We start from the raw sequence: 24,072 nt of genomic DNA, 5'->3' as shown, positions 1-24,072 counted from the left end.
CTGAAATTGAATGAAATATTTCAGTAAATTAAGGTTTCTAAGTGGAAGAGACTGTTAGGATGATATAGTAGCTTTATTGCAAGGGGAATGAGGTTAAAAAGTAGGCAAGCACTGCTGCAACTCTACAGGACATTGGTGAGACTACACTTGGAGTGCTGTATAGTTTTATCCTCCTTGCTTAAGGAGGGGTATACTTGCATTGAGGCCAATTCCTGGGATGAAGGAGTTGTCATATGAGGAAATGTTGAGTAGTTGGGCCCAAAGTCATTAGAATTTAAAAGATGAGAGTTGATCTTATTGAAACGTACAAGATTCTAAAGGTCAGTGCTGAGAGGAACTCCCCTCTTCTGGGGCACAGTTTCAAAGTAGAGGGTCTGTCCCAGTTAAAATGGAGATGAGGAGGAATATCTCGGTGTCTTTAACTTTTAGAATTCACTTTCACAGAGAGAAGTGGAGGCTAGGTCATTAAATATATTAAAGGCTGAGTTAGACAGATTTTTAATCAACAAGGTGAACAGACAGAAAAGTGGAGTTAAGACCGCAATCAGATCCGCCATGATCTAATTGACTGGTAGATCAAGCTTGATGGGCCGTCTGGCCTACTTCTGCTCCAGTTACTTATGCTGTCTTATGAGAGGGCTCAATTACCTACTAGTGATGTAAAATCACAGCACAGAACTAACTAGGCACAGAAATCACAGCGATAACCGCAACAAGTACTAACATTTAATTGTGAAACAGTGTGTAATAATTAAAGGTGAAAGGCTTTCAGAAGTGTGGAGAATGTGTCATAAGTGACCTAGGACTGAGAGGTCTGAAGCTACTGCAAATGGAAAGGAACCTCCTTTTTGCCCTAAGCTTACATTTGTCACCTTAGCGTGGACAATAATTACTTTTCATTCATAATCTTTTTTTTTAGGTAACATCAGTAGTTGATTTGTATTTCAAGACTAAATAATTTAGAAACAGGTCTAGCTAAAGGATTTTGCCGTTTGTTCCGAAGTGCAGTTCACTTTAAATTTCTCTCAACTTATTATCTGTCATATGTACAGCAGAAACCTTGGAGAAATTCTGTTGTTGTTCATACGTATTTCTGGGTGAAGTTACAGCACACGATTGGAAAAACTCCACAAAAATTTCAGACGTTAGACTTTTATTTTCAATGGGAAGGAGATTTTAATTTTATTAGTATCTTATCTTGCATCTGGGTATGTTGACAAGAGAGTGGTTTGTTTGGAATAACACTGGGGATCATAAATGTTTTTTATGAAATAAATAGAGAAGCTAGTTCCAGTAGCAGAAGGTTTGACAGCCAGTAGATTAAAGGCAATTAGCAAAAGAAACAAAGGCAACAGGAGGAATTTATTTTAATGCAAGTTGTGATTTGGAATGCACGCCCTCAAACGGTGAAAACAAATGTAACTTTCAGAAAGGAATTAACTAAAAACTCAAAGGGAAAAAAATTACAAGGCTGTGGGGAAGAGCAGGGGAATGAGATTAGTTGGATTACCTAACAAAGAGTACAGAAGTGATGGGCTGAATTACTACTTTTTGCACTGTTTCATTCCATTGAAATGAATTATTTTAATAAATCGAGGATACAACAAGGTTCTGGCTAAGCAGCTTCAAGGTAGGATATGTTAGTTTGCCCTCCTGCCCTTTTTTAAAATTCTAAACATAAATATTCATAGTAACTGTTCAACTAGTAAAATCATCTCTATATTGAGGGCTTCCATTTTGCTGATAGTTTTACTTTAAAAATTACCAAATACCAATATGTTCAGTAAATAAAAATGTGCATTTTCTATTATGTTTTCACAAATGAAAGTATGTTGAATAAGAATTCCAATTCTATCACAGGAATTACAAAATTTTAGGTTAAACTGCTGCGTAACTACAATTTGTTACAGTTATGAAAAAGATTAGGATGTTAATATTGATGTATTGATGCCAGCCTTCAGTTTACTTCATGAGGTAGAGTTGCTGCTTTGATTGCAATTGGGAATTATTTTCAATATGAATGTGAAATTGTGTTGTTTAGATTACAATTCAAATTTCCAAATATTTGCATAATCGCAAATGTATAATTTTCCATTGATCAGTGCAGTACAATGTAATTGTTTCTTTTTACCATTAAAATGAACTCTGAGAGAGATATCCTTTTAAGAGTGATACTTGGTGCGGTATTATAGTGGCATGGTAGCACAGTGGATTCTGTTGATCTTGAAAGGCTCTTTAAATTGTCCTCCTTTCTTCCCCTAACACACAGATAACAGTAGGCACATACTGAAGTCTTTCGCATCTCAGAAATGCGAAAGCTTCACAGCACCAGGGTCCTGGGTTCGATTCCCGGCTTGGATCACTATGTGGAGTTTGCACGTTCTCCCCATTTCTGCGTGGGTTTCCTCCGGATGTTCCGGTTTCCTCCCACATTCTGAATGACGTGCTGGTTAGGTGCATTGACCTGAACAGGCGCTGGAGCTTGGTGACATGGGGAATTTCACTGTAACTTCATTGCAGTGTTAATGTAAGCCTTACTTGTGACTAATAAATAACCTTTATAGCTGGGAAAGATTAATGAAGGAAATGGAGAATAATGACAAAGAAAATGACCAGAAGTAGGTGTTATTAATGAAGTCCAATCCTCCATCTTAAATACACTGCAAATGATCTAAAGTAGCTATACTGTACTATTTGATGGTTTAATTGGTGTACGCTTTAGAGATAAATTAAACATTTTTTGAGATGCGAAAGACTTCAGTATGTGCCTACTGTTGCCTGTGTGTTGGGGGGGAAAAAAGGAGTACAATTTAAAGAGTCTTTCAAAATCAACAGAATTTTAATTGTGACAATTTGGGGGGCAGTGATGGACTATTTTGTGACTGGGATGTAATTCGGGCAAACTGGATTTTAAATCTGTTTAAACAATTGTAGAAAACTGATCCTCTAAACATCCCACCCACCCAGCCCTTTCACATTTTTGAGATGCGAAAGACTTCAGTATGTACCTACTGTTGTCTGTGTGTTAGGGGAAGAAAGGAGTACAATTTAAAGAGCCTTTCAAAATCAACAGAATCCACTGTGCTACCATGCCACTATAATACCGCACCAGCTATCACTTAAAGCATTTGAGCACAGCTCACAATGTTTCAGATTCCCAGTCTTCTGTTAGTTCCACCAATTGCACTGGAATCTGGGTACAAAAACTAGCAGAAACTCTACCTCATATCTGTCACTTAGTGATTATTTTAATGTTAACCCTTGATTTAAAATTGTCTGTTAATTGATCATTTGTTTCCTTGTAGTGGATAGAATATTAGTACCTGCAAATAGAGAGCACATGTCATTGGAAGTGCAGCTCAAGGAGTTGCTTGACAAACTGGACATGACATGTGCGATGAAATCCTGTGGTGCCAGATCTAGACGTGCCAAGTTATTGCGGAAAGAAATTAATAATATCCGCTTAAGGTTAAGCCACCAGAAGGCTCAGAGTGAACAGCTACAGACTGAAAGCAGTGTCGTTGAAAATGGGACAAAAACAGAACATGATGGTAAGGAATGCAATGAATATCATTTTTGAATACATTTGATGCAGTTGCCTTTAATCCTTTGCTAAAGCCATCTACTGCATGGGATGAGGAAGATTGCTGATTAACCATTGGAGAAGCTGTTGTTTACTTTGAGCAAAAGCTCCACAGAAATCAATCACTCCAAAGTTGAAGTCAGCACCCAGGAATTATGGAGAATAATTGTGCCCAGTTAACACATTCTATTCTGCAGTTTAACTTTGGTTGTGTCTAGGCATTTCAAATCTGGGAAGTGAATTAACTACTGATTCATACAAAATAAAATTGCATTGTGCTAGTTTCTCTTGAGATGCCCTTTTATGTAACTACTTTGTGATGGTATGGTTTTACATATGCAAACACTATTTAACTAAAACCTGATGCAGGCAGACCTTGTATAGTAGAAAAGTGATAATACTGTTAAGCTACTTGTACTGTTATTTTAAAGATTTTTGTAAATATTGTATGTACTGTTTCAGGTGATTCAAAGTCTTCAGTGCCGCCTACTCTTGAGCCATCTGATTCTTTGCCTCTTCAGCCATCTTCAGAAACTCCATCCGAACCACCTACCCTCAAACCAATAGAACCTAGCACTGACCAGGGTAGACTACACAAAAGAGTTAAATTTGACAGTGAAGTGAGTAGTGCTTCCGTGCACAATGTTACAATGAATGGACATACTACAGATGACCTGAGTAATGGTGATGTCAGTAATTCAAAAACGACTGTAGCTGATTCGTCAGTTGATATTGGTCGGCATTCCTCTGGTCTTTTCCGAAAACCCCAAAGTGTGAACTCTCAAAAACAAACAAAAAATGCAGACACTCAACCACTTCAGGGGCAGCTTGGAACAAAAACCTTCTTATCCGTGGTAATTCCCAGACTAGAGACACTGTTGCAGCCAAGGAAGAGGTCACGTAGCTTGTGTGGTGACTCTGAGGGAGATGGTGAAAAGTTGCCTCTCAAAAAACCTGACCTAGGTAAATATCTGGAAATCTTAAGAATTGTTGCAATTTGAATCTTTTAAATATTGCTCTTTTAAATATATTAATCTAGGACAATCCTTTGTATGCCAGTACAATATATACATGCAACTATTGCCTGAAAGTGTTGTTTTTTTAAAAAGTAGTCTTTTGACCTTCAAAGATATCTCTGAAGTCCCTAAGGACCGCCAGTTTATTTTTTTTTTCTCAAGAACATGCAAAGATCCTTGGGCCCAATGAGGATTACCACCTGCTGTCATTCTAATTGTGTATTTCAATTCCTAAATGAATAAAAAAACTGCAGATACTGGAAATCTAGAGCAAAAACAGAAAATGCTCAATGCTCAGTAGGTCAGACAACATCTGTGGAAATACAGAGTAAAATTTAAGGTTATTGACACTTTGTTTGTTGTTAACTTCAAATGTTGGGTGGGATTTTCTGGCCACGCTCGCCCCAAAACTGGAAAATCCCACCTGAGGTCAATGGACCTTTGCATGGTTTGTGTCCCCATCCGCTATGATTCCCATGGCGAAGGGACAGTTCTGCCCGTTAAGTCTGTTTTCTCCCTCCACGGTTGGTGCCTGACTTACTCCAAATATTTTCATCATTTCTTTTTAATTCTGTCAATTCTGCTTTCCAAAAACCCTTTGAGATCAATTAATACTGTTTACATCTGCCATCTTCCTTCATACTCTTGGTCTATCAAGTCTAATATCAGGTTTATAAAATAGACTTCCAAAGTGGAATAGATATCCTAAGTTGATCCCAAAGGTAGTGGTTATAAAGAGTAATTTTGAAGAACAATGTCAAAACACTGGAGCTAGTTTAGAAATTCACAATTTGTAAAATCTATTTGGCAGACACTCCGTGCTAGACTGTTGGGACATATTGCAGACCTTGATTGTACAGGCATGGGGCTCCTACATTTACTACCCAATAACTAGTCTAGTTCCAGCTGCGCTCTGTTCCAGCATAGTGAGAGGTCCAAAATCTCTGCTAAATTTGTTCTTGATGTTAAAATTCAACTTAATCTCACTTTCTTAAACTTATTTTCTTTTTTGCTTCTGTTCCACAAGGTCTAATTAGTTTTAATTAGGTTGTGCAATGAGATTGTGCATTGTAGTGATACTTTTACTGAGTATACATTGGTACAACCAGATCCATATTATAGGTTTAAAATGTATTCTATTGTTCTGAGGAGGCGGTAACTAAGACTGGTATTGTCTCGGGGCTAGTAATCTAGATACCTATGGTAATGCTCTGGGGACCTGGGTTTCAATCCCACCATGGCCAGTGGTTGAATTTGAGTTCAGTTAAAAATCTAATGATGACCATGAAACCATTGTCAATTGTTGTTAAAAACCCGTCTGGTTCACTAATGCCTTTTAGAGCAGTGTTTCCCATCTTCATGGCACACCAGTGTGCCATGAAGATCCCCCCCCCCCCCCCGCTCCAAGTGTGCTGTGAAAAAAGATTCAAAATTAATGAAATTAAACTAAAGCTAATCTTCGTCTTCAGCTCTGTGGTTGACATCTCCAAGACCTCCTGCACATGTACTGGCTGGGAAAGAGCTGGATATGCGTTGTTTAGATTTTTTTATGTTGGTCAGGCCCATGCGCATGATCAACGGGACTTGGAGCAGAGGTTCCATGCGCCTGTAAACAGCCAAAACTCTTAAAGGGCACAAAATCCCTGGGAGAAGAAAGAGAGACAGGGAGCGGTTAAAACAAAGTCCTAATTAAGGCAGAGAAAATGTCTCAAAATTGTGCCTCAATTTTTTTATAGTATAGGGGTGTGCCATGACTTATAAAAAGTTTGTGCTTCAGAGAAGGAAATCTGCTGTCCTTACTTGGCCCAGTCTACATGGCTGACTCTGAAGCGAACCACTTAGTTCAAGGGCAATTAGAGATGGACAACAAATGCTGGCCTTTCTAGTGACGTCCACATCCTATCAAAGACTAAAGAAACTTATTCTCCTTCCTCAGTCTCACTTTTCTAGTTTAGTCAGTAACTGCCTGTTGGCAGTTTTCCTAATTTATTCAAAACCATTTCAGTTGATAACCTGGCTTTCTTTATTATTAATAGCATGAATTGATTTGAAGAAACAATTAGTCAATGTTTTTGAAATTGAAGGAAAGTTGAGTAGTTGGGTGGGATTGAGAATTGTGTTAAAAGGGAAATATTTATTGGGCAAAATGATCCTTTACGGTTTCTCAAAAGAAAATCAATCCAATGTGGAGCAATAAAAATGTTCTAATGCAATAAATCTTTGTCTGTTCAGGATCTCATTGTTTAATTTGACAAAATTTTGATCAAACGAAATTTCAGTCCAGGAATTGATGAAGACTTGAGGTATTGAGGTGTTTTAATTTTATGCTTAACCAATTTTTATTTCTCCAGCATTATCCAATGGATTTGGCAATGAAGAAAAGCCAGAAACCACACAAACCAATACAACTGATCATCACCGTCGTCGTTGTGCTTCAGAGTCAAGTATCTGCACCAGTGCCAGTGTGGTTTCCAACCATGCAAGGTAACTATATTACTACATAAACCAAAAGGCATTTTATGTTGATTTTGGGAGGAATGGCAAAATTATTTGTTCAATGCTGAATTTATAATTTTTTTAAAGAAATTGAATGTTTTATTTTTGTTCTTGTAGCATGTTTGCTAATGGGCTAATATAATTTGTGAGGAAGTCCTTCAAAGACGTAGAATCCAAGCTAATTATTTATTATACTTTAATATCTGAATGGTATGACTAAAATGCCAGCCTTAAGCAAAAATGCCATCAATAGTAGAAAGGAGGCCTGAAGGCTGGTATAGCATGGTGCTATTTGATAACCAGGTGGAAAATAAAATGCTAATAAAGAAAGGAGTTTTTAGATTTAAAAATTTCAACAGTAGTTACTTGATGAGATTTACTGTGGCATCTGAGCTGATGGAATAAGAGAATAAAATGACTCAGCTACAGTAACCAATTTGTGCAGATTTATATAAGGAAGTTGTATTTTAAATGGAAAAATTCAAATTTGAAGAGAAAATTTGCCCACATTGCGGCAAGTACTTTTATTCGTGTGTAATAAATCTGGTCTATTTTAAAATTGTTGTAGCATTTTTTCATTCGAACAGTGAAAAGAAAAAAAGTGCATTGCAACAGCACCCTTCTCAATCTCTGGACTTTACAGTCAATTAAGTACTTTTGATGTGTAACATTTTTTGTAATGTGCATAGCAAGCTTCCACAAATACTAACATGATAAAGACCAGGTAATCTGTTTCTGTAATGTTCATTGAAGAATAGGTATTGGTCAAGACACTGGGTATAATTCCCCAGTGTATCATGGGCTCTTTTACCTCCACCTGATAGGGCAGATGGGGCCTCAGTTGCCTCTGATATGCAGCTCTTCCTCAGTACTGTACAGGAGTGTCAGCCTTGATTTTTGTGCTGAAGTCCTGGAGTAGGACCCACTACCATCTGACTCCAGCACGAGTGCTACTAACTGAACTTATATTACAATAATATAAAATAAAAATACCGTGGATGCTGTAAATCTGAAATAAAAATGAAGTGCTGAAAATATTCAGCAGATCTGGCAACGTCTCTGGTGAGAGTCAAATATGACTTCAGAAACCTATATTACATTTAATTTAATGTTGAGATTGTCAATATGTGCTTGTAAAATTTAAATATAGACTTTTCAAGGTTTTACCATTTACTTACTGTTGTGATTATTAAATTATTTCTCCTCCACCTTGTTGGAGAAATGGAAACATAACATCCATTTGCCTATTTTCTTTCACCAAACATGGGCACTTTAAAATATTGTGCCTTTTATTGCTACATTATCATTCCAGGTTTGAGCATACTTGCAATGAAAATATTTCTGATTTTTTTTCCCCTCTGTCAGCACAATAAGCCTTCCAAAATGTGGCAAAGGAAAACCAGCATTGGCTCGAAGAAACCCCTCAGAAGACAGAAATGAGTTGATTGCTTGCATTGAAAATGGTAATTTTGCCAAAGCAGCTAGAATTGCAGCAGGTAAATGATACGGAGCTATGCTAAAACATCCCCATTATTCAAGTACAGATTAATTAAACTATGATAGGTCCATAAATTTTATATGTATATTCTATATTGATAACATCAGGAAAATGTAAAAATGCTCCTTTGTTTTATATATGTAAACATATTGGATAAGTGGATGTTGATTACTTTATGTTTAGACAGAAATTAGTTTGCTCATCGGGAATTCAATTGCGTTTTCTGAACTTCTTTAAAAACAAAGAAAGAAGTGATTGAAAAGTGTTTGCTACATTAGAGTTTTTGAAAATTGTTGTTAAACATTAACATGGCTTATGGGGAGAGATTGAGTAGTCTGGGGCTATACTCATTGGAATTCAGAAGAATGAGGGGAGATCTGATAGAAACATAAGATTATGAAGGGAATAGACAAGATAGAAGCAGGAAGTTGTTTCCACTGGCATGTGAACTAGGGGGCATGGCCTCAAAATAAGGGGGAGCAGATTTAGGACTGAGTTGAGGAGAAACTTCTTCACCCAAAGGGTTGTGAATCTGTGGAATTCCCTGCCCTGAAGCAGTTGAGGCTACCTCTTTGAATGTTTTTAAGGCAAGGATAGATACATTTTTGAACAGTAAAGGAATTAAGGGCTATGGTGAGTGGGTGGGTAAGTGGAGCTGAGTCCACAAAAAGATCAGCCATGATCTTATTGAATAGCGGAGCAGGCTCGAGGGGCCAGATGGCCTACTCCTGCTCCTATGTTCTTATATCATAGAATCCCTACAGTGCAGAAGGAGGCCATTTGGCCCATTGAGTCTGCACCGACCACAATCCCACCCCGGCCTTATTCCCGTAACCCCACATATTTACCCTGCTAATCCCCCCTGACACTAGGGTCAGATTCGCATGGCCAATCAACCTAACCCGCACATCTTTGGACTGTGGGAGGAAACCGGAGCACCCGGAGGAAACCCATGCAGATATGGGGAGAACGGTACAGTGGCACAGTAGTTAGCATTGCTGCCTTACAGCGCCAGGAACCCAGATTCAATTCCGGCCTCGGGTCACTGTCTGTGTGGTGTTTACACATTCTTACATTTGGCATGATTGACCATGCTAAGTTGATGGGCCGAATGGCCTCCTTCTGCATTGTGGGGATTCTATTTTATGGATTAAAATAAAACAATATTAAATATTGTCATATTAAATTCTTAAATTTTTCTTGCATCGTTACAATTAGTATCAAGATATGACTATTGGCCACGTACATTTTCATGCATCAAAAAATCAATTTGGTCATGTTGTAGGTCTTTGATTAGCTGAAAGGTAATGACTCCTACTTTCTGGAGTTTGGCCATGCTTACAAAATAGGTTGTGAAAATCATAGAATGGTAGAAAACAGAAAGATTCCTTTAGACCCATTGTGCCTGTGCCTCTTTTTGCAGACTAGCAATTAATTCCACTTACCTGGATATGAACGATCATAAGTAAAAGATTTTAGTTATTTAATGACAGCAATGGGGCAGTGTTGGCCTTTTAGATTGCAAGGTGATTAAAGTGCAGAACTAAAGAAGTCTTGCTATGGTTTTACAGGGCTTTGGTTAGACCACACTTCAAATACTTTGCAGTTTTTGTCTTGTTACTTAAGGAAGGACATAATTGCATTGGAGGCAGTACAGCCATGGTTCTCTAGATTGGTCCCTGGGTAATGACAGTTCTCCTATGAATAGGAACTTGAGTAAACTGGGCCTACTTTCTCTGGAGTTTAGAAGAATAAGAGATGATTTATTTTAAAAATGCAAGGCATGACGGGGGTAGACACTTGAGGTTGTTTGCAATGGCTGGAAATCTGAAACACTGGGTCACTGTCTCAAGAAAAGGAGCCTGAGGTGAGGAGAAATATCTTCACTCAAACTGTTGACTCTTTGCAATTCGCTCCCCAGACGGTTGTAGTTGCCCCTTTGTTGAATGTATTTAGGCTGAGATAGACAGATATTTAAGGTACCAGGGAAATTGGGAACAGGTGGGAAAGTGGAGTGGAAGCCGAAGATCAATCCTGATCATGTTGAGTGTTGGAGATGGCTCAATGGTTCCTCTGATTTATTGCTAATATTTCTTGTGGTTAAACACTCCCTTTCTGTCATATCTGGGTCTGCCAGCAAGGTAATGGTGAAATATTAAATTTTCACCTAAATAGACCCAGTAGCTAGAATTTGAACTGTTTGGTTCTTGAATCCTTTGACATTTGTAGGGGCAAATCTTTCTTTTGCTGCCGAAGAAATTCAAGCTTCTAGTTATTATAGAATGTTGTTTTTCTAGAGGTTGGCCAAAACAGTATGTGGACTTCTGCAGATTCCAGTTCTGCTTTGGAGCCCTTAAAATTGATTTGGGCAAAGTGTAGTGGGTATCCATCATATCCAGCATTGGTGAGTAAAACTCTTTGTATTTATTATAGTTAACAAGTAGAAATAAAATTGACAATGTTTACTTCAGGAATGGCATTATAGTCTACTGCACATGAGTTCCAATACAGCATGTCAGAATAGTCGGATAAAGGTTCAAGATAGTATTTGCTTTTGCACCATATATTGGTGCTTCCCAGAAACAACATGAACTTAATACCTCCCACATAGGAACATATTGAAAAGGAAGCTCACTAGATTTGTTTTGCACCTCACCTTATATTTGGTCATTTGGAAAACAAGCTTAGCAGTAACTTCACCTTGTGGTTGGACATGTGTGGCATATCAGACCATAGGGGAAAGGAAAGTGATATTTTGGTGCCAAATTAACACATTGATAAGAATTTATTTGAGCATCTAAACCACAACGAAATATTGATAAACTTGCATTAATCTTGACTGCAACAAATGGTCTGTAATGCACAATTTGGAATAATGTAAAAACTATTTAGGAGAATACTGGGTTTTTATTATTAATCTGTAGAGGAAAATTGTAGCATAGTGATAATGTTGCTGGAGTAGAAATCCAGAGGCCTGGATTGATGCTCCAGAGAAATGAGTTCAAAACCCATTAACTTTGGTTAATAAATGGGGAATAAAGTTCTAGTAGCGGTAACAATCATGAAGCTACCAGGTTGACGTAAAACCCACCTGGTTTGCTTTTTGAGTAGAAAATCTGCTATCCTTTACTGATCTAGCCTACATGTGACTGCAGTCCCCACAGCAATATGATTGACTCCAAACAGCCCTTTGAAATGGTCTAGAAAGCCACCAAACAGGGGCAATCAGGCGGTGGTGCTCATATCCCAAAGACAGTGTTTTTAAAAATCAAAAGCTTGTATTAATCAAAAGGTCATTAGCTGCTTCAGGACTGAATTTCCTGGGACGTGACTTTGTAATGCAGAAATGTTACTGTTTATGTATTAAATTGCTGTATTTAAAAGGCTATGTTTGAATTTTGGTAAGAAATTTAGAGCAGGGTTACCCAAAAGTGAGTTGAATTGGGTGTTCTATACAATATAAAATTGTGCTTTGTGAACTGTATCTACACCGGTTCCAGTCTTGACAAATATTTCATTTTTGAGATTCGAATTGCCAGCCAATCCTGCACAGTGATGCTGAAAAAACAGTTGAATGGAAAACCAACTTTTGAAAATCAGTTTCTAAGTTTTTTGATCAAACTCAAAGTTTTTTCTACTTGCAATGTTGAAAGGACTAGATGAAACATTTAATTTTAAACCTGTGTTAGATGTTTCGAATGCTACGATTTTCTTGTTGGCTTTGTCCTAGGGTTAAAATTCCTTATGCTTTCTCTCTAAAATTTTACTTTATAATGTTGATTTGTGAAATCTGAAATCAATTTGTAATTTGTTTTTTTTGTAAAGAAAAAAGCTTGGAGAAAGTAACCTTTTCCCCCTGGTCTTTTTTTAAAAATTAGGTTATTGATCCAAAGATGTCTCGAAGTGGTTTTCGCCACAATGGAGTGCCTATACCTGTACCCCCTCTAGATGTACTGAAAGTGGGAGAGCAGATGCAAAGGAGGGCTGGGGAGAAGCTTTACCTTGTTCTGTTCTTTGATAACAAACGAAGCTGGTAAGTGTGCAATCACTGTGGGACTCTTTAGGAATAACATTTGAACTTTAGCTTTGCCTGCAGCTTTGATTTATAAAGAGTTTCTTGTTTGAGTTAGTGTTAGATTTCAGCCACATCATTTGAAGTGGCAGTTCAAATGAATTAACACAATAGCTACATTTTATATACTGGAGAAATCTCTTATGATTTGGCATCTTTCTCTTGCACAATATATTAGAAAATAATGAAGCCATAATTGATTTGTTTCTTTCCTAGAGTAAATCTTTGTCTGTTCTGGTGCAAGTTACTTATTTTTGTTCATTGTAGTACAAGTATTTTGAAAAGAAAGAACTTGTCTTTAAATGGCACTTTTAAGGACCTCTAGGAGGTCATTTCCTTTGGCTAAGGAATCTAGAACATGGGATCACAGCGTCAGGATAAGAGATTAATCATTCCAGACTGAGATGAGGAAAATTTTCTTCACTTGAGAGTTGTCAATCTTTGGAATTTTCTCCCTCGAGAATTGTGAATGCTGCATCATTCAGTACATTCAAGGCTGAGGCAGATAGATTTTGATCTTGGGGATACAGAAATATGGGGACCAGCCAAAAAATTGGAGTTGTGGTGGAAGTTCAACCATTGAATATTGGAACAGGCATGAGGACCCATTTTATTCTCCCTTTTTAAGCGTTCTTTTGCATTGAGTACACAAAAGTAGAACTGAATTCCCAGGCAATTTTGTAATTCGTTGAACTGTGATATGCCATGTTGGTGAAGACTATTTTGTGGTCTAATTGATTTCTATCTTTTTTGAGTTAGTTAATTTGATGAAGCTACAAGTTTCAAAATATGGACCAGACATACCCATGTTGTAATTTGCTAACATAAATTAAATGCTTCAGCAGCTGCAAGCTCTGCATTTCAGATCACCCGACTATAAAAGTCAGTAAGGAACAAGTTTCTACACAAAGTGGTACATTATTGACCAACCCCCATAAGCCAAGAAATCCCAAGTATGAACTTAACTTTCTAAATTGCTGAAGATTTAATTTTCCATACTTAAAAACGTTTTACAATGCAAAATGCACATTGGAACTAAATTGATATAAAATTTGAGTAACATAATCATTCAGTTATGAAGTCCAGAATAATAAAAATATGCACAAAAACTGTACTTATAGTTGACTGTGAGGATATGTAATAAATTCAATTCCCAAAGGCACTTTAAACTGCAGGATCAAGCCTTAATTTCATGAAAGTCAAATGAATGCCAGGACATTGTTACCACAGCTTAATTTCCTCAGTATAAAGTGTTTTTAGTCTTTGAATAACCATTGTGTAAATTTTGTTCCTATCAGAAAATGTCCAAGCTAAGGTAGTCTTCTAAGATTAATCTTCTGAATTACTGAATGCAAAAGTTGTGCTCATTCCTCTGGCAATGAGAAAAGACAGGGCTGTGTTGTGATGCCCTGGAAATTGCAGTAATATTTTGTGTTGTTTCGCCCTGCTCTAAATAGCTCAACAAGTATACCCACTTCATGAACCAGTTCTAGCCACACTGATAACTCCTTGGTCTGTATTGTGGTAGTTGATATCAGCAGGGTCAATGGTGAGGGGCTATAATTATCCTGGAAGGGAAACATTAGAAGATGTGATCTCAAATTTTATATTTTAACAATGACATTATAGCATACATATTATCTTTTTAAGTAATGTATTTATTACTTTATCAACAGGCAGTGGCTTCCAAAATCCAAAGTGGTTCCTCTTGGTATTGATGAAACCATAGACAAAATAAAAATGATGGAAGGTCGAACTTCTTCCATTCGGAAATCTGTTCGCATCGCTTTTGAGCGGGCAATGCTCCATCGAAGCAGAGTCCAAGGTGAACAAACTAGTGACTTGAGTGACATTGACTGAAAATATCAAGCGTGGGCCATATACTCATAGTTGAAAACCAAGAAAGCTTTACAGAACCATTTCTCAGTTCTTAAAGAATGTACTTTCCACTTTTGTCTCAATCATTGTTCCAGTAGCTGTGCTTAAAGAAATTATGGCACCTGCTGATTCACTGCCAGCTGTAATTATGTTTTTCATACATCATTATCTTTCTTGTAAACATCCAAATTTTCTGCTATAATTTTTTGACAGGATTAACTTGTTCATAGTGTTTATAGATCACAGGAAAAAGCTGTAAATACTTGTACATTGCTGCACACCGTAAATTATTCTGTTAGTCAAAATTGGTTACTATCTGTTTCTGGTACTTTTTTATATAATCTGAATGTTCTGTAACTTATTAAATAAACAGAAAAAAAGCTGTTAATGTAACCAAGTGCCATGCAGCAGGTAATTTTGGTGCAAAATATGCTCAAAGTTAAAAAGGAAAAGCTAGTCAAAATCAAGATAACTTTAAATGGTGTGCAATAGAGCAGTAAAATGGGCTTTTGTATTTCTTACCAAAAGAAATTTTGATTCTCAAGTTTGTTATATATTTTAAGTTGGGTTGGGTTTCATAATATTAGAAATCAAGCACATGCTTATCAGAGTAAAGTTTCCCTGCAGTGTGTCTCTATTACTCAAGGTTTTATTTTTAAAAATCCCTTGAAACAATAATTTTGAACTGGTGCTAACTATAACTGTAGTGTCAACCAAAGCATGTGAAAAGAATATAGGCATCCTTGTCTTCACCAAAAAGCATAATACTTTCACTTTTTGAAATCTTGTACATTATACTATCAAACACCATGTGTGACGCATTATCTTATCAGTCTGAAGATGAGGCAGAACAAAGTCACTTAACATATGAATACTTTTCTATTGATGGGTAAGTTTAAAGAGTGCATCCTATTACTATCATTACCTGTAATAGGTGGGCAGGAGTTTTTTTAAACCCATTTTGTATTTTCCTCCTATCCATTCTGGCTGAAGACTTGACCACTCGAACCTTGAACTTGTTAGTTTAGTGCAATATTAAATGAACACCTTGCCTTCTACATCGCTGCTTTATGTTTGATTCAATTCATGGTGCTGAAAAAAATGATTTACCAAAACATAGCATTATCCTTAAACGCCATTTAAAGTGATAATTCTAAAATACTTAAAGGTATATTGAAAGGGAAACTGGTATGCAGGTTTGATTTTTGGATATTTATGAAATTGAGTTTTAAAATTACCCCCCAAAAGTTGGCATTTATTGCCCAGAATACCTGATATGCTGGAGTGCTTGTTGTACTAAGTGGTTTTGTAGCCTGTGTATATTGTATATGAATTCACTTCAAACAAACTTGTAACTTTTTTTTACTTTGGGAGGAGTATTTTAATATTACATTTCTTTTCTGCTGTGATTTAATATGGGACCTGTACACACTTTTTTAAGAACAATTTGTGCCTGCATTTGTGTTTTTTAATTTATTGTAGAAAGTGTACAGATTTGCTTTGTAGTAACTTTTATAAGCAGCTGAACTGGTTTGAAACTGAAATTTGTAAAGTGTTATAACTATAGAACAAATGTTTGGTTGACTACAGGCACATCAGTTTAAAACTGTACTTTGGGAAGGAATAAATGTGATGCAATCTGTTTGTTGCATATTCCCTAAATTATGCTTTGATGCCGTTTTTGTGTTCAGTGATTTGTCGAGTTGTATGGGATATTTGTAACAAAATATTGTAATATTCTGCTACCAAGGGGAAGGTGGGTAGCTGTAGAATTTTTGAATGTGTTTCCTGTGGTGAAATGTGTCTGTTAATTAAGTTTTATATTCGTTTTCAATTGATTGTGTAAACATTTTTTTTTTGGACATTAGAGGTAGAACAGGTATTGCTTTTTTCAAACCTATGATTTAAAAATAAAAATGCATTTAGATTTTGTGAAGCATAAAATAATCCCTAGTGACTGGAAGTAAATTAACATTTTCTCGCCTAAATATTTCAGGACCAGCTAAATTAGGTCACAAGCTGAAACCATTGTCACCGTTGCAGAATCTGACTAGGAATCTCTAACCTAAAGAAATGAATGGAGTTGCTTAACTGAAAATGTGATAATATGATAAGTGCCCTAATAATCAGAACAGCATTTGTTACTAGTAGTTATGAAGGTGCCTTGATAGCTTATTAGTTCAGATGAATAGGGAGGTACACAAATGGGACAGGTCCTGCATTCCCTCCGTAATCCATTGGAGTGGCATTCTCTTACATAGAGGAACATCAGCTATGGTTCACACTCCAGTACCTTATCTAATAACATGCTGAAAATGGTTGTGCATAAATATTAATAGGATTCAGCTCAGCTATAATGCCCCTCGCATAGCTGCCAGATAGGCAGTTAATGTTCACTTAGGCTAATGCATAAAGAAAAGATACTTGAAGGACCCTGTTCTGTCGAACTTGATCCAGCATTCTGTGAAAGAGCAGAGAGAGATTTAGAGATTGGCCCACAGGGCATTTAATGCAGAAACTGAGGCAGGTAAAGCCATACAAAAATACTGAAGGAATTCTAGGTTTTATTGAGGTACAGAATATAAAAACAGGTAATTTTAGCTATTTGACATTCCTGGTGGTTTGAATGTGACATTTGATGATGCAATATTGCTCATGCTTAATCCTGATAGCTCTTGGTCCAGCAATGCATTTATTAAATGCTTCTTCCTTGTTTTCAGATCTCTGCACACCTCCAATTGTGACTTCTTGGAAGATCTTAATCACTGCACCATCGACTGTGCTTTGTTTTTTAAGACCTAAGCTCTGAAATTCCCTCTCTAAATCCTCTACCTCCTTTTCAGATGTTCCTTGAAATCTCCCCCTTTACCAAAATTTGGCTCACCTGTCCTAATATTTCCTTTTGTGGTTCAGTGTCAACATTTTGATAACAGTCCTGTGAATTTTGCAACCTCAAAGGCAATATATAAATACAATTTATATTTGGGGCAGAATGGTGGCATAGTGGTGGGCACTGTTGGTTCTCAGTGCCAGGGACCCGGTTTCAATTCTGGCCTTGGGTGACTGTATGGAGTTTGCACGTTCTCCCCGTGTCTGCGAGGGTTTCCTCCCACAGTCCAAAGATGTGCAGATTAGAGTGACCATGCTAAATTGCCCCTTATTGGCAGGGTAAATGTGTGGGGATGGACCTGGGTGGGATTGTTGTTTGTGCAGTCTCAAAGAGCCGAATGGTCTCTTTCTGCACTGTAGGGATTCCAATATTCTATGAATTTCTTTCCTAATAATGATATTTGCCCATTATTTATAAATGCATGTTTTTATTTAATGAGTATCTCTATCATTTCCCATGTAAAATATTTGACTTGTAATTCATCTCAATATAAAGCATAATTTACAAATCAAAGAACATGAAGTGGAAATATTTAAATAAATTTCATTTAGACTACAATGAGAAACACCAAATGAATTCCAAATGCAACAAAAACATGGATATAGATAACTTCTTTCTAAAGATATTGCAGACTTTCTAACTTTTTACAGAATGTAGCAAGTTAAAATCTAATGCAATTCACTAGCTCCTATCTCCTCCAGGAGCAACATTAAAGCCACAGTGATGAGAAAAAATGCAGAGCACAGGTTTGACAGTACATGTCATTGTAAACTGTCACCAGTCTGATCAGTACACCCTGGGATTGCAGCTTGTGGTTCCTTGCTATCCTTCAATAAGTTACCAAACCACATTTAGCTTCCATCAGCTTGCCCTGTTGCTGATCAAATGGCCCAACTGTGAATGTTGCAGGCTGGACTGCTAAGTAGGCGCAGCTAAATTTCTCAAGTGGGGAATTTCCTTAGGGCTAGTTATGTTTAACACTAACTTCATTGAAAATGAGGTTATGTGACAGGACCAACCGAAGAAATTCCGGGCTGATATTGGGAGGCAAGCAAGAGATAGCTGAGGCAGTCAAGCAGCTTTCTCAAGCTAGTAATGTAGGTGGGGGTGGTGTAATTGTACATCACAATTTTATTGCCATAAAATTCTTCACTCCGTAGGTGTAAAGTGCTTTTTTCGTAGGTTAACAGCTGTGTCCAGGGGAGCTACCATCAGTTCTGGGAGACTCCTGAGCAAATGTAGAGGATTGACAAACCTGGTAATAAACACTTCATCAGAGTCTATTAATGCAGGATTGGTGAATGTATCATTGCTGTAATTTTGCGAAGTGAGTAGGGAGTGGCCTTGCAAGTGGCTTTGCATCACCAGTGTGCAATTAATGAGTCAGTGGCATTTGGCCAAACTTTTGAATAAGATATGGTTTGTCACCTTTGCACAGTGTAGCATTGTATCCTGACATGCAACTCTGGAAGATGAGAGTTTATAGATAATAAAATGGATCCTGTTTCCATTCCATGACATGCATTATTTTAGGTTGTTAAAGGACAGCAATGAAAATGTTATGCATTGTGACTGACAAAGGGAGGCATAGAGCAGAAGCTAGCTACTTCTATCAAAAAGCAAGTGAAAAATCAGATGAATTGCCTTAACCACAATATGAACATTTAAAAGATCTGCGTTGTTGAAGACCATGCCGATATCTTGTTTTCCCCATGACATGGTAGAGAGTAGAAGAAAACTTGCAAAACGTCAGGTAATAGCAGACTTAATAGTATTTCCAGCACCAAGGTGACTGAGGCCCAGACAACGTAAATTGGCTGCTCATAGGAGAACCATGGCCATGTGGAATTTTGCTCTCTGGGTGCCACTAACTGAGATCTGAAAATCAATTACCCATTGAAGAGTGACCTGAGCAAAGTAGAAAATGATTAACCTGAGGAGACCAATAGTAAGACTTTTTAGAATCCAGGGTGCTCCGTTACAGTACTGTATGTAGTGTTGGGTTCCATGCAACAGAAAGGCTGTTGAGAGTTTAGATGGCATAGTGTAGATTCACCCTGATGCCTGGTATGAGGCAACGCAAATAATGAAGACTTAAAAGTTGGGGGATTTTTGCATTAGAGCAACACTGATTCTGGTGCAATATTAGGAAGGGAACAATATAGAAGCAGAGTTTTCTGATTGATAAATCTAAATAAAGGATTAAATGGATAAATCTAAATAAAGGATTAAATGGACATGATGTAGAACATACAGTAAAAGTATTTTTTTAAAATCCATTCATGGGATGTGGGTATCATTGGCTGAACCAGCATTTATTGCCTATCCCTAATTGTCCTTGAACTGAGTGGGCTTGCTGGTCATTACAGAGGGCATTTTTAAGAGTCAACCACATTGTTGTGGGCCTGGAGTCGCATGCAGGCCAAAGAAGGACAGTGGATTTCCTTCCTGAAAGGACTTTAGTGAACCACTTAGGTTTCCACAATAATCGACAATGGTTTCATGGTCATTAGACTTCTAATTCCAGATTTTTATTTAATTCAAATTTCACCATCTGCTCTGGTGTGATTTGAACCCAATTCCCCAGAACATCACCCTGAGTCTCTAGATTACTAGGCCCGTGACAATACCACTATGCCACCACCTCCCCCTAAGCGTATGAAAGCTGGAATTCACTGTGTGGTTACTGGTTGAGGCAGAAATTATAGTATTCGTAGATTGGAAAGATTGATGAAAAAAAAATAGATTTGGACAGGTAAATGTGACTAGGTCTATATGTATGGACACACTATTTGGGCAAAATAACCACTTCCATTTTGTAACTTGTTTATTTATTAGTGTCACAAATAGGCTCACATTAACACTGAAATGAAATCACCGTGGAAATCCTCCAATCGCAAGTACACAGAGAATTTAGTATCGCCAATTCACCTAACCAGCAAGCACATCTTTTAGACTGGGAGGAAACCCATGCAGACATGGAGAATGTGCAGACTCCGCACAGAGAATGACCCATGCCAGGAATTGAACATGGGTCACTGGCGCTATGAGAACCACTGTGCCGCCCAACTTTTGTAGGGTAAAGCAGGAAATATATTGAACTTCAAATTTTCTTCATCTGAAAATCCCTCTAAAATAGTGCCCATCTACATCTGTGACCCCCCTCTAGCCTTATGTGTTCCTGTGATTCTTAGACCTCTGCATTCACTTGCTGCTTTATATTTGGTGGGACGACCTTCAATCACACCCCTATCCCATCCCAAAAGCCATCATTTTTCTTTCCCTCTACACCTCCAAAGTTCAGATGTGTTTTCAGTTGGTACTACTCTCCTCTTGAGTCGTAAAGTTTCAGATTCAAGTCCCATTCCAGAGCTTGAGCACAAAGATCAAGACTGATACTCCAATGCAGTCGGGGGGAGTGCTGCATTGTTGGAAGTGCTGCCTTTCAAATGAGATGATAAGGGGTAATCTTCCTGCTTCGGCAGATGTAAAAGAGCCCATAGCACAATTTTGAAGAACAGGGGAGTTATCCCACTGTCCTGGCTAATATTTTCGATCAAAGAACAAAAGAAAATTACAGCACAGGAACAAGCCCTTCGGCCCTCCAAGCCTGCATCGACCATGCTGCCCGACTGAATTAAAAGCCCCTACCCTTCCAGGGACCATATCCCTCTATTCCCATCCTATTCATGTATTTGTCCAGATGCCCCTTAAAACTCACTATCGTATCTGATTCCACTACCTCCCCCCGGCAGTGAGTTCCAGGCACCCACCACCCTCTGTGTAAAAAGCTTGCCTCATACATATCCTTGAAACCTTGCCCCTTGCACCTTAAACCTATGCCCTCTAGTAATTGACTCTTCCACCCTGGGAAAAAGCTATCAGCATCATAAAATCAGATGATGTGATGATTATCATGTTGCAGCTTGTGGGAATTTGTAGTGTACCAATTGACTGCTGTGTTTCTTACATTGGAACTGTAACTGCACTTCAACAGTACTTCATTAGCTGTAAAGCATATCCTGTGATCATGAAAATTGCTATATCAATGCAAGTATTTTTCTTTGCCAAATCGTTTGGTTATCTCTCAAACGTTTTTATCCATCCCATTCTTCCTCAGTGAAGTGCTTTGAATTCATTTTTTATGACATTAAAAGCACAATATAAATCTATGTTGCTTTGACCTTTCAAAATAAGGGAGGGTCTTGATCCATTCTGAATTATTTGTTTCTTCATTCTTGTCAAAATGTTTCCTCTGTGCAGTTTTTGATACTTGGCTTGACCCTTATGAAAAACTTGTACTAATGATTAGTGGAACTTCAGTTCAAATACAGTTCAAGGACATACTTTCAGGGGGAACTTATTCAAACAATGGAAAGCACAATTCAGTAACAAGCATACCTAAAAGATTGAAATGTGAACAGAAATAGCCAGCCACACAGCAAGTCAGGGAGTTAATGTTCCATGTTGATGGCTTTTCAGCAGAACTGAGAAAGGTTAGAGATGTAATGGATTTTGAGCAAGGAGTGGATGACGGAAGGACAAAGGAAAGTCTGTGATCCAGTGAAAGCCAGGAGATAGCAAATGACAGAAGAGTTGGTCTTACAGAGTCAAAGACTGATTTCTCATGATGTCGAACCATTTGCTTGGAGATGGTCATTGCCTGGCACTTGTGTGGTATAATGTTACTTGCCGGTTGGCACCCCAAGCCTGAATACTGTACAAGTCTTGCTGCATTTGGACATGGACTGCTTCAGTGTCTAAGGAGTCAGTTCCAAATGGTGCTGAACATTGTGCAATCATCCACAAATATCCACACTGATGATCTTCATGATAGAATGAAGCCATTGATGAAGCAGCTGAAGGCTTAGGACACTACCCTGAGGAACTCCCGCAGTAATGTCATGGGACTGAAATGATTGACCTCCAGCAACCACAATCCTTTGTGCCAGGTATGACTCCAACCAGCAGAGACTTTTCCCTTTGATTCCCATTCACTCCAGTTTTGCTAGGGCTCCTTGATGCCACACTCAAGTCAAATGCAACTTTGGTGTCAAGGGCAGTAACTCTCACCTTACCTCTTGAACTCAGCTCTTTTGTCCATATTTGCACTAAGGCTGTAATAAAGTCATGAGCTAAGTGCTGCCGGCCTTGCTACAGTTTAATTGCACATCATGATCCTCACACCTGTTTTCTGATCTGATCCCATTTTTTCATCATTATTTCCAGGGCTAATTAACCATGAGTCTCGTTTTGCTGATTGTATGTTTTGCCTAGCAGAATCCAAATTGAGCATCAGTGAGTAGGTTTTCTCTGAGCAGGTGCCACATGATATCTCTGTCAAAGACCCCTTCCATCACTTTGCTGATGATTGAGAGTAGATTGATGGGCGGTAATTGGCCGGGTTGGATTCGTGCACAGGGCATACCTGGGCAATTTTCCACATTGCCGGGTAGATATTGTAGTGGTATTTGATAAGCTTGATGAAGAAAGGATGGGAAAAGCAAGAAGTTCATGCTTAGACCATCTGCAGCATGTAAATCAGAAGAGATGTAAGTTGACAGTGGCACAGTGGTTAGCACTGCTGCCTCACAGCGCCAGGGACCCAGGTTCAATTCCTGTCTTGGGTAACTGTCTGTGTGGAGTTTGCACATTCTCCTCATGTCTGTGTGGATTTCCTCCGGGTGCTCCGGTTTCCTCCCACAGTCCAAAGATGTGCAGGTTAGGTGGATTGGCCTTGCTAAATTGTCCCTAAGTGTCCAAAGATGTGCAGATTAAATGGATTAACCATGGTAAATGCGCGGGGTTACGGTGATAGGGCAGAAAAGAGGACCTGGATGAGATGCTCTTTTGGAGGTTCAATGCAGACTTGATGGCCCGAATGTCCTCCTTCTGCACGGTAGGAATTCTGTAGTTCTATGGAGGGAAAAGAAGGATGCAGAAGCATACTGTCATTCTCTGGTTTCACAATGTCGCTGGACACAGCCTCAATTGTGGCCACTCCACTGATGACCAGCACCATCTCCTTGCTGCCATGTTTGAATCAGCGCAGTAAGATGCTGCTGCCTCCAGTCATGGGCCACATTGTCCTGCAACAGGGAGGGAGGTGTGTTAGTGAGTGTGGTGTGATGTGTCTATTTTATAGCTGCAGTGTATAGATGGCAATATTTCCAAGCTGTAATGTACATCCGTGTTAGACTTGCAGCAGTGCTAAATCTGTGGGGGCGAGATGCAGTTATGAATATTAGCTATGAATTATGGTTGGCAGAGAATGTTGAGAGGTGAGTGGAAGAGTGGCGTGGTGAATGGAGCCATGTGGGAGTCTAACAGTTCATTTATATGGCACATGAAGAAGCATTCACCTGATCTTGACCATTGAATCAAGTCCTCTGAGCTAGACCACTGGCACTGACTGTTATGGCTACCTGCTCTCAGTATATCCATAGCATCTGTCTGAAGGACTTCCTAGCCCCCTGAGGGAAAATAATATATTTCCTTCCTCCTATCTAACTGTTGAACCAAGTCCTGCAGTTGCCTCAGAGAACCTGGGAGCACCTTACCTGGCCGGTTGCACCTATGTCCACTCCATTTCCTGCTCTGAGGCTCTTCTGAAACCAGTTGCAGCACTTGCTCTAGCTC

At 38.4% G+C, this 24,072-nt stretch overlaps 1 protein-coding gene across 6 annotated transcripts in view; it reads left to right on the top strand.

The window, feature by feature from the left end:
* Positions 1-17,989, top strand: part of brd1a (bromodomain containing 1a) — a 42,052-nt gene extending 24,063 nt beyond the window's left edge. For 3 of the 6 annotated variants that reach the window (XM_078235544.1, XM_078235540.1, XM_078235541.1), the window contains 8 exons: positions 3,306-3,551; positions 4,046-4,546; positions 6,951-7,083; positions 8,461-8,591; positions 10,891-10,997; positions 12,472-12,626; positions 14,342-14,490; positions 17,264-17,989. In XM_078235544.1, the coding sequence (XP_078091670.1) occupies positions 3,306-3,551; positions 4,046-4,546; positions 6,951-7,083; positions 8,461-8,591; positions 10,891-10,997; positions 12,472-12,626; positions 14,342-14,490; positions 17,264-17,352 (1,511 nt within the window). In that variant the 3' untranslated portion in view covers positions 17,353-17,989. Of the gene's footprint in view, positions 1-3,305; positions 3,552-4,045; positions 4,547-6,950; positions 7,084-8,460; positions 8,592-10,890; positions 10,998-12,471; positions 12,627-14,341; positions 16,206-17,263 lie in introns of those variants that run through there. The other 3 variants (XM_078235545.1, XM_078235542.1, XM_078235543.1) reach the window with 1 other exon arrangement.
* The last annotated feature ends 6,083 nt before the right edge of the window (positions 17,990-24,072 follow it).

Source organism: Mustelus asterias, chromosome 19 (genome assembly GCF_964213995.1).
Source record: "Mustelus asterias chromosome 19, sMusAst1.hap1.1, whole genome shotgun sequence".
NCBI lineage: Eukaryota > Metazoa > Chordata > Chondrichthyes > Carcharhiniformes > Triakidae > Mustelus > Mustelus asterias.
The sequence above is the reverse complement of the archived record's forward strand: the minus strand, read 5'-3'. Positions and strand labels throughout refer to the sequence as shown.